The following is a 9,184-nucleotide window of genomic DNA, read 5'->3' on the forward strand; positions in this document are numbered from 1 at the left end:
TTTTTTTGGAGTTTCTACTAGTAATTGTTGATCTGTTTTCTCATGGTTCCTAGGTGTCAGCCTTCTCTTGCAGACTTATTCTCTAATTCAGGTTTCAGACAAATTTTCTGATCTCTTTCCATCTATAATAAAGACTGAATGAAGAGTACACCTGTCCCACAGGACCTTCTTGATTCAAAACAATTGATAAGGGACCGTTTTTGAAAGAAGCCTTATGCTCAGTCAGGCTGCATTTAATTAGTCAAACATACAGTAAAATTGTTAAAAAAAAAAAAATTATGTGCTGATTTGGTGCTCAAGAAACATTTTTATTATTGGCTATGTTTAACAGTTGGGATGATTCGTATTTTTGTGTAAACTGGTACTTTTTTGTTAGCGGATTTACAGGGTACACACACATTTAAATTAAAAAATGCTCTTCATAAACTTTATCATATTAGCAAAAAGATGTTAGGCTTATCTCATGTGGTGTTAGACTTTCAGACATAAAATTAATTATGCCTACAGGTGCCATCTAAACTAATCTGTATCACTTTGAATAATCCACTAACCTTACTGTTGCCATGTAGTTTTCAGGATGTCATAAAAGTCATGTGCCCACATCCAACCCAATGAAATTCGACTTTTATGACTTCCATGAGTATATGAATATATTAGTCTGGGAGGTGCTAATAAACATCAGCTTCATCTTCAGGTGTTACCCAGGCCCTCAGCCTGTACATCATCTCATTATAATGCATATTGTGTTTTTGATTTGGGTAAAGTATGTTGAAGTACTGGTGAAAATCTCCCACATGGATATGCATGGAAGATAAAACCATTAGTTTGTCTGTAGTGTTGATGAGAAGTGGAACTAGCCACAATATATCCCACACCTCTCCTAAAATGGCAATTCTGTCATTTGCACACCCTGAATCACTAAACCATATGACTAACTGCACCGCACACAATCAGATGTGAGGCGAAAGATAGTCTCAATCACCATTCGCTGTTATAATATGAAAAAGAGTCGATGGTGACTGAAACTGTTGTTCTGATTAGACTAAAAAAATATATATATATATATATATATATATATATATATATATATATATATATATATATATATATATATATATATATATATATATATTTTTTTTTTGTTAAATATGTCAGGTGGGATTTCTTGTAAAAGGCATTGTAACGAGACACAGTTGCCGATAGATGGCGCATCAAACACGCGTTATCATCGTTTTATTCTCATTCAAGCTCATTCAGCTTGAGCTCTACAGGGGGAGTTCTACGTTCAGTTTCTACACTCTTATCTATTAATTGTTGCTTCCTAAAACAAGTCTGCTGAGCTTAACGTTTGATGTTGATTACATTTCAAGCTATATATTTAGATTTTTAGAGTTTCCTTTTCCGAAGAAACTATTCAACTATGTTTATACTGTTAGGGGTTGTTTTAAACTGGAAAGAGTTGTATAATAGTCCCTTTTTGCTCCATGAACGACACACACATTTTTAGTTTTTAACTTCATATATAACACAAAACTGCCTTGTTAGGGTGGTCCGTCTCTCATAATGACTCATTCATCCGTCGCCAAATAAACTCTCTTCAACGTGCGCGCGCAGGCGTGGCTCGAGCTCGTGCACACAATCCCTTCCCCCTTCTGAATGCCCGCGCTCTGCGCGTGCTCGTCAACGGTTTATTGTATCGGATAGAAGAGGCGACGGAGCTCCACCGTTGATATAAAACAAAACGGCTAGCCATCTAAACCGCAAGTAAGCTTACTTTTTCTTCTCGTCTTCGTGTTCACACAGCTATCATAAACTTTATTGGCTCAATTCGCCCAGGACTGGCTGCTTTAAAACTACTTTTGTGATATAGTGGAAAGGTAAGAGCTCGGCGACTGACCGTTCGCCGCTTCCGCGAGCAACCGCCGGCCGGGAGAAGCAGCTCGCCCTCGGCGTCCAGATTTTTAAAACCCTTAATAGATTTATTCGGGTATTTAGACACAGAAACGAGCTTTATGGTGTACTGTTAAAGCGGTAAAGTTCACACACAAGTGTTTGGTCGTGAATGTATTCGATTAAACCGGTAACAGTTACAACGTTATATGTGGTGGAAGCTGTTTGTCTTTGTTGATTTAAAGCGGAGGGCTAAAGCTCGACCCAGACACGCGCATAATCTCAGATTTAGACGTAACTGGAGGATTATTCAATTTATTTACCTATAACTGATATCGTTCTTGAGTCGTTTGTTTTAAATAAACAACACTAGTAATCCAAAATAAGCACAGGATTCATTAAATTCAATGAATGTGTTTTGTTAACCTTTGTGACATCGTGATCTTGAATATTTGAAATGTGTAAGTTTTTATGAGATCATCTTTGGCATTGTTTTGTTCAAAGAACTTTATATCGTTATTCTCGAAATTTCCCGTAATTTGCTTTAGTCTAAGGTATAGGCTTATTAAAAAGGTAAAGTCTATTGTAGTGTAGCTTTAAACAGTATTTGGTTGTTAAAGTGAGAGGTGTTTATATGTAAAATATGTCATACAATGTTTTTTGTTTTTTATTAAAAACAACAGTACAGGCAAATGTCTTACATTTTGCAGTTAGCTATGCTATTGTAACAAAAGTCTTGTATTTTGATGTCATGACATTTGACTGTGACTGTTAGAAGTCATTGTGAGTAATGTTCCTAATAATATGGGTCTCTAATCCCATAGAGTGGTTTGAAACTCCCATTGGGTCTTATTTACAATTTCCATGACAGCATGACTGGAAGACATTTTGGAGCAAATCTTTCAATAAGTGTATGAATGTACATTGTCAAGTGGTTTCACAGACATTTTATACAGAAGGTTTTTGTTTTATTAATGAAGGTTTGTTGAGCCTACAGGTGCCATCCAGACTAATCTTTATCACTTTGAATAATTCACTAACCCAGAAGTCCCAGAAGTAATGTGCCTATGTGCAACCCGATGAAGTTTGACTTTTTGACATTCATGGGTATAAGAATATTAGTTTAGGAGGTGTTGATAAACATCAGATTCGTCTTCAAGCGTTCCCCAGGCCCTGAGGCTGCACAGCATTTCAATATAATGCATATTGTGCTTCGTTCTAGGTAGACATGTTGAAGCTGGCCTGAAAATCTCCCACATAGATGTACGTTTTAATAATGTGGGACACATGGAAGATAGAACCACTGGTTGATCTTTAGTGCCGAGGCTTTGTCTCTTCTGCTGGTTTTCAGGCTTTGATCTTTAGCTTTGCTGCTCTGTGTGTGTGTGTGTCAGTGTTTAATCTACTGTCCATCTGAGGCGCTCTCATCGCCACGGGCCTGTTCATCAATAATGTGGACTCTGTTCTGTAGCTGCCAGCTTTATCTTGGCCACTGGGGTGCAGCTTGTACTTCAAAGACATCTGGCCCAGTTAACAGACACTTCCAGATCTGCCTCTATTTAAACGGCTGTTCTGGATCAGAAAATGAAGTGCCGTGTCATGTTGATGCGATCGGATGGGTTGGTTCTGCTGTGGTCATGTTGAAATGACTCGTTGAAGGCTTGTCGGATGTCACCGTTGGCTATGATGAGTCAACTGAGGACTCTGAAGTCTCTGAACCCTGTGTGGCTTTGATTACTGGGCCTGAGGGATGGTTTGGTGTGTATTTACAGTACTTTGTAATGGAGGAGGACTACCACGAATGGTCATATCAGAGCTTTGCAGGATGTGACATCGAAAAATAATTATACCTATGGTGATTATTTCAGTTGCTACAGCAAAGGTGACTGGTAGCGCAGTGCTGCAGTGATTAACTGTGTATGTGTATGTCTTTTGTAGGTATGGCAGCGATTCGCAAGAAGCTGGTGATTGTAGGAGATGGAGCGTGTGGTAAAACCTGTTTGCTTATCGTGTTCAGTAAAGACCAGTTTCCTGAAGTCTATGTCCCCACGGTGTTTGAGAACTATGTCGCCGACATTGAGGTTGACAGCAAACAGGTGAGTACAACACACTTGAGAAATGCAATGTGTATAAATATCATTACTACTGCTGTTTGTAGTTGCCACTCTTTATGCCGATTAAAAAAAAACCCAACAATAACGAGTTGTTAAACGTTTGGCTCATTAAGGGTCACATTATTGGCCATCGGAGGACCATGTGTTCACACGCAAACCTAAAAACCTACTTTAAGAGACTAAATAAGTTTTTGCCTGTCAGTTGGAGCTCTTCGAAGTCACTTTAATGTGAAAATATTGACCTGATTCACTTTCCTTATTTAGCTTAGCATGCTTATGTCACTTCCATCTGTCCTTTTTGTGGCGCAAGTCCATTTTCGTGGTTTGAGATGTTCTGTATGTGTGTTTGAGCTCGGTGTGCCTCTTTATCCAATAGGTGGAACTTGCTCTTTGGGATACCGCAGGACAGGAGGACTACGATAGGCTCCGTCCTCTTTCATACCCAGACACTGATGTCATTCTTATGTGCTTCTCTATTGACAGTCCTGACAGTTTAGGTAAGGGTACTCTCTTTGGTATTTTGCATTGTGTACCTTTTTCACATGCGCATATTGGGCTTTATCTTTCCTTTTGGTGAGTGTTTAAACTCCAGTATTGACCTTTGATCTTTAAACTCTGTGTAGAGAATATTCCAGAGAAGTGGACACCTGAGGTGAAGCACTTTTGTCCAAATGTTCCCATCATCCTCGTCGGCAACAAAAAGGACTTGCGGAATGATGAACACACACGCAGGGAACTGACTAAGATGAAGCAGGTAAACGCACACACGTATAGTATTTGCACAGGAAAAAAAAACATGTTTACTGTACTTTTCAGCAGATTGTTTTTAAGAGAATAAGTTAATAATAAGCAAATAATGTGTACTGATGACAGATTTTATGTTGACTGTCCAATAGGAGCCTGTTAAGGCAGAGGAAGGAAGAGACATGGCCAATCGGATTGGAGCATTTGGTTACATGGAGTGCTCAGCCAAAACAAAAGAAGGCGTCAGGGAGGTGTTTGAAATGGCCACTAGAGCGGCGCTGCAGGCACGCAGGGGAAAGAAGAACAACAAATGCAGTCTGCTGTGAATACTCGCCATTGGACTCTGTGCCTATACTGGGGCTCGAAAAGAGTGTGTGTGAGGGGCACGCTCGTATTTACACAGTCATGCACCCCCCTCACATCCGCCAAATGCTTTTGGGATAGAGATCCCAGAAAAAAAAGCTTTGTTTTGTCTTTTTTTCCCCCCCTTTGGTCTTATTTTTAGTCATGGAGATGTTTATCAGTATTTAAGAGAACTTGGACAAATGGGACTTTTTTTGATGCTTTACCTGAATTTGTGGTATCATTCAAGCTTGCCCATCTGCCAAATGCTGTCATGTGACCCTGTGGCCTGATTGGAAAGGTGTGATCTGTGAGCTGCCAATCAATACTTCAGCCCATCCCTCGTATGCTGGGCTTTTTTTCTGCAACATGAAACAGGGCTGAACTTGATTGTTTCTGTATGTGTAAATGATTTTAAGGTTTTCTTTTAGATCGGGGCACGATTGGGATTTTGGAACAAAAGTACAAAATAGCTGTTTTAAAGCAAAAAAGGGGCATGGGGTGGGTGGGGGGTTGATATGTATACATACCTGTACATATGAACGTGTGTATTTATATGTACACACATTCAGGACTGGAAACCGTATTTGTAAACTAGACTTGGTAATCTTGTGTAATAAAAGATGTTCTATAAGGATCAACTCTGTGTGTGTGTGTGTGTGTGTGTGTGTGTGAGAGAGAGAGAGAGAGAGAGCGAGAGAGAGAATGATCAGGTTCATGTGTTAAGAAATTAGCAGAATGTAAAGGATGCAAACTGAAAAAAATGCCAATTTGTTTCCCCTTCCTTTTTGTAAGTACTTCGCCAAAACAATACACTTCTGTTATTTCCACATTACAGACCTGCTATTCATAAAGTGTAGACATTTTCAAGAATGTTGACACTTCTCTTTTTTTTTCATGAAATAAAAACAAATGTTAATCAGGGACATCAACAGACTCTGCACATTTCTCCCTATGCATTTCTGCTGAGGCGTAGTGTTCTCCTTAACAAACCTACTGATAGTAGCAAACTACTGTCAATAACAAAAATCATAGTATGTGCATATAAAACTATAGTAAGTGTAAAATTATTACAACATTTTAGTTATGAAATCTTGAAGCTGTAAATGCCTTAAGAACTAAGGAGAATTGAGTATCTTCTTTGTCATGTTGTGACATGATCCTGAAGATGTAATTTTTGTGCTTCATTTACTCAAAATGTCCGAACAATGTGCTGCACTGGAAATTGAGTCCCTAACAGAGTAGAGGGAACTGTTTTACAGAAGTCATTCAAATTTTAAATCACATTAAGAGTAAAATACAGTTTAAAGCCCATACCATTCCCTTTCAGCAAGTCGAGTAGATTAATGTTGAAATTACCAAACATTTAACACAATACAGAACTCAGTTCCCGGTGTGAAATCTGGAACTAGTTTTATATTTCAGAATTTTTCCTATCATTTATACGCCAACAAAAAAGTGGATTGGTGACATTTCATCATATGTTCACATACTGTATCTGGGAAATGAGCCTTAGAGGGGGAGGTCATGAAGACTTAATAGGTGGCAAGACAGTTCCTTCACAGGACTGGAATGAAAAAGTTTTAACAGAAGTGGAAATCCTGCTTTCATTTTGTCAGTGAACAGTATGTTCTGTTTTTACGCCGATGACTAAGCCTTTGCACTCCGGCTAATGTTGAGAGAGCTTTCTGAATCAAAATTTAGCGAAGAGGAGCTGGAATTATTTCGAGTTGCCACCCACTGGATGATCCGGGATTCAGAGCAGCGCGACGAAATTCTCCCAACCATCTTTACCGATATGTTTAATGACAGTGTCGTGGATAATTCTCGGATATTATGCAATACAAAACAGCCGGCGTCTATTTAACTGAAGAGGGGGGAAAAAACATGACTTGTTGAGGAAGGAAGGAAATAGTCATGCAGCCCCCACCCCCAGCGGGCAACACCCAGACCCGGGCTGGCTAAAAAACTCAACAACTTGCCATTTCTGTCTTTCTTGTGAAAGACTGCGCCGTGACGCAGGACCGAGAGAAAGAGGCCGCCGCCCTTTCGCAATCTCTCTCTCTCTCTCTTTCTCTCTCTCGGTCTCTCGGAGAGTTTCATCCCTCTCCACTACTGCTGCGTAAATGCAGCGAGCCTCGCTCAAACGCCGGGCTTTATATATGCGCCTATTTTTAGCCCCAGCGCGTGAAGCTATTTTTAACCAATATGAGCTCATCGCCTTCCTGCTCATCCAATCAGAGCACAGAGGCGAGCACGTGTGTGGGCGGGAAGCACAGAGAGAGAGAGAGAGAGAGAGAGAGAGAGAGAGAGAGAGAGAGAGAGAGAGATGAATAAACGGACAGCTGATGGAAACCGGCCTGGCGGCACGGGAGCGCGCAATGTCAATTTGAAAATAAAAACGAGATAAAACGAAATAATACATCATAAAACGATACGTTATTGTTTTACACAATCACTATAATTCAAATACTCACAATTATCACCATAACAGCACAATGCAATAACGGTACAGCAATCCATAATTTTGATATTAAGAAGGCTGTTCAATAATGCATTATGCGGTTCCACGGTACCATCACAGATTCTGTCGGTTTGTGGTAGAAAGCTTTCTACGCAGTGGGCGTGCTGGCGAAACAACATTAAAGGGGAACATGCCAATAGCGGCGTAGAGAAAATGCTGAGGAAGGCAGGCTCTGTCCTGGGGACTAAACTGAACTGGAGCTGGTGGCCAAGAGGAAGAAACTGTTCAGACTCTTAAACATCACGATCAACCCCTCACACCGTCACATCCTATATAGTGAGAGCATCCGCGCTGCTAAACTTTTCATGGACCGAGACAGGAAGAGATCTTTTCAACCTATTCATGTAGGCTGTTTATTATTTATTTTTGATTACGCTGTGATTTCATTATACTGTATGGTACAACACCTGTACTGTAAATTGCACTGTGGAGATTGCCCCCGCCCCACAAAGGGACTGAAATATAAACTTTTTAACTGTTCAACAGTTTTGCAAAACTAGATTTATCCAACACCGACACCTGGTGGCCAGTCATCATAACAGTCATCGCTATATTTCTAATTTCCTATATATTTCCTATATATATTTAATTAACCTGTATAGTGACGATCGACTTTTTCCTGATTCTAACAATAAGAACATATTTGTACTTAGCGATAATTTTATAGTAAATGGATGGTAATCATTCAGTATGGACGGAAGTTATTAAAGAGAAGAAAGAAAAGTCTCAGAGAAAATAAGAGGGGATTTAAATTGGACGGTTGTACTGGTGGCTAATCCAATAGCTAGCTGTTTATAAAACAATGAACCTGGATGCAGATGAACAGGTCTGTATAAAATTATATCAAACAGTTAATATTGTCATGTAATGTAATGTAATATACAAGTAGGATAACCTTTAAACTCAAATCCATAATTTATGTCCGTGTGTTTATTAAGTAACCGTGCAACAAACGGAAAGACAAGTAATTTTCACGAAATAAACAATTTTAGGATAACACAAGCCCCTCGGTGTAATTTGTACACGGATTAAGTGAAATGTGGCGTCTTATTTGAGTTTTTTTTTAAACTTGTAATGAAATGGGTTTAAAACAATAATCCTCGTTTAGTCGCTAGAGGGCGTCAAATCCACACGGTTGCATCTCGGATGAGTTCAGTGATGTTTTCATACAGTATATTATAGCTATGATCCTTTAGAGTTGTGTGTGTGTGTGTGTGTGTGTGTGTGTGTGTGTGTGTATGATTGGCAGAGGGGGTTTATGCTAGTGTGCTGTGAAGTCAATGGGGGTTTTCATTCTCATTTTCTAATTCTTTTGATCTTTTTGTTAATTGTTTATGTGACCTGATTCAGCTACCATTAATCCTGATGCTGTTAGATTTAATTGGAGTGCATTGAGTGTGTGTGTGTGTGTGTGTGTGTGTGTGTGTGTGTGTGTGTGTGTGTGTGTGTGTGTGTGTGTGTGTGTGTGTGTGTGTGTGTGTGTGTGTGTGTGTGTGCATAAACAAGACAGCGAGGGTGTGAGATGAAAAGAGAGAAAACCATCACGAGATTTCAACAGCCATTAGGCAAA

At 39.5% G+C, this 9,184-nt stretch overlaps 1 protein-coding gene across 3 annotated transcripts; it reads left to right on the top strand.

Annotated features, from left to right (window-relative positions):
• The first annotated feature begins 1,610 nt into the window (after positions 1 to 1,610).
• Positions 1,611 to 5,731, top strand: rhoab (ras homolog gene family, member Ab). 3 transcript variants are annotated; one of them, XM_043246840.1, is made up of 5 exons: positions 1,611 to 1,764; positions 3,829 to 3,986; positions 4,381 to 4,501; positions 4,628 to 4,758; positions 4,901 to 5,731. In XM_043246840.1, exons 2-5 carry the CDS (start codon positions 3,831 to 3,833, stop codon positions 5,072 to 5,074), a joined length of 582 nt encoding a protein of 193 aa, XP_043102775.1. In that variant the 5' UTR covers positions 1,611 to 1,764; positions 3,829 to 3,830; the 3' UTR covers positions 5,075 to 5,731. The 3 variants fall into 3 exon arrangements, with proteins under 3 accessions (XP_043102775.1, XP_043102776.1, XP_043102774.1); XM_043246841.1 differs by having other exon boundaries at positions 1,713 to 1,877; XM_043246839.1 differs by lacking the exon at positions 1,611 to 1,764 and having other exon boundaries at positions 3,814 to 3,986.
• The last annotated feature ends 3,453 nt before the right edge of the window (positions 5,732 to 9,184 follow it).

The sequence above is a fragment of the Puntigrus tetrazona genome, chromosome 8 (genome assembly GCF_018831695.1).
Source record: "Puntigrus tetrazona isolate hp1 chromosome 8, ASM1883169v1, whole genome shotgun sequence".
NCBI classification, from domain to species: domain Eukaryota; kingdom Metazoa; phylum Chordata; class Actinopteri; order Cypriniformes; family Cyprinidae; genus Puntigrus; species Puntigrus tetrazona.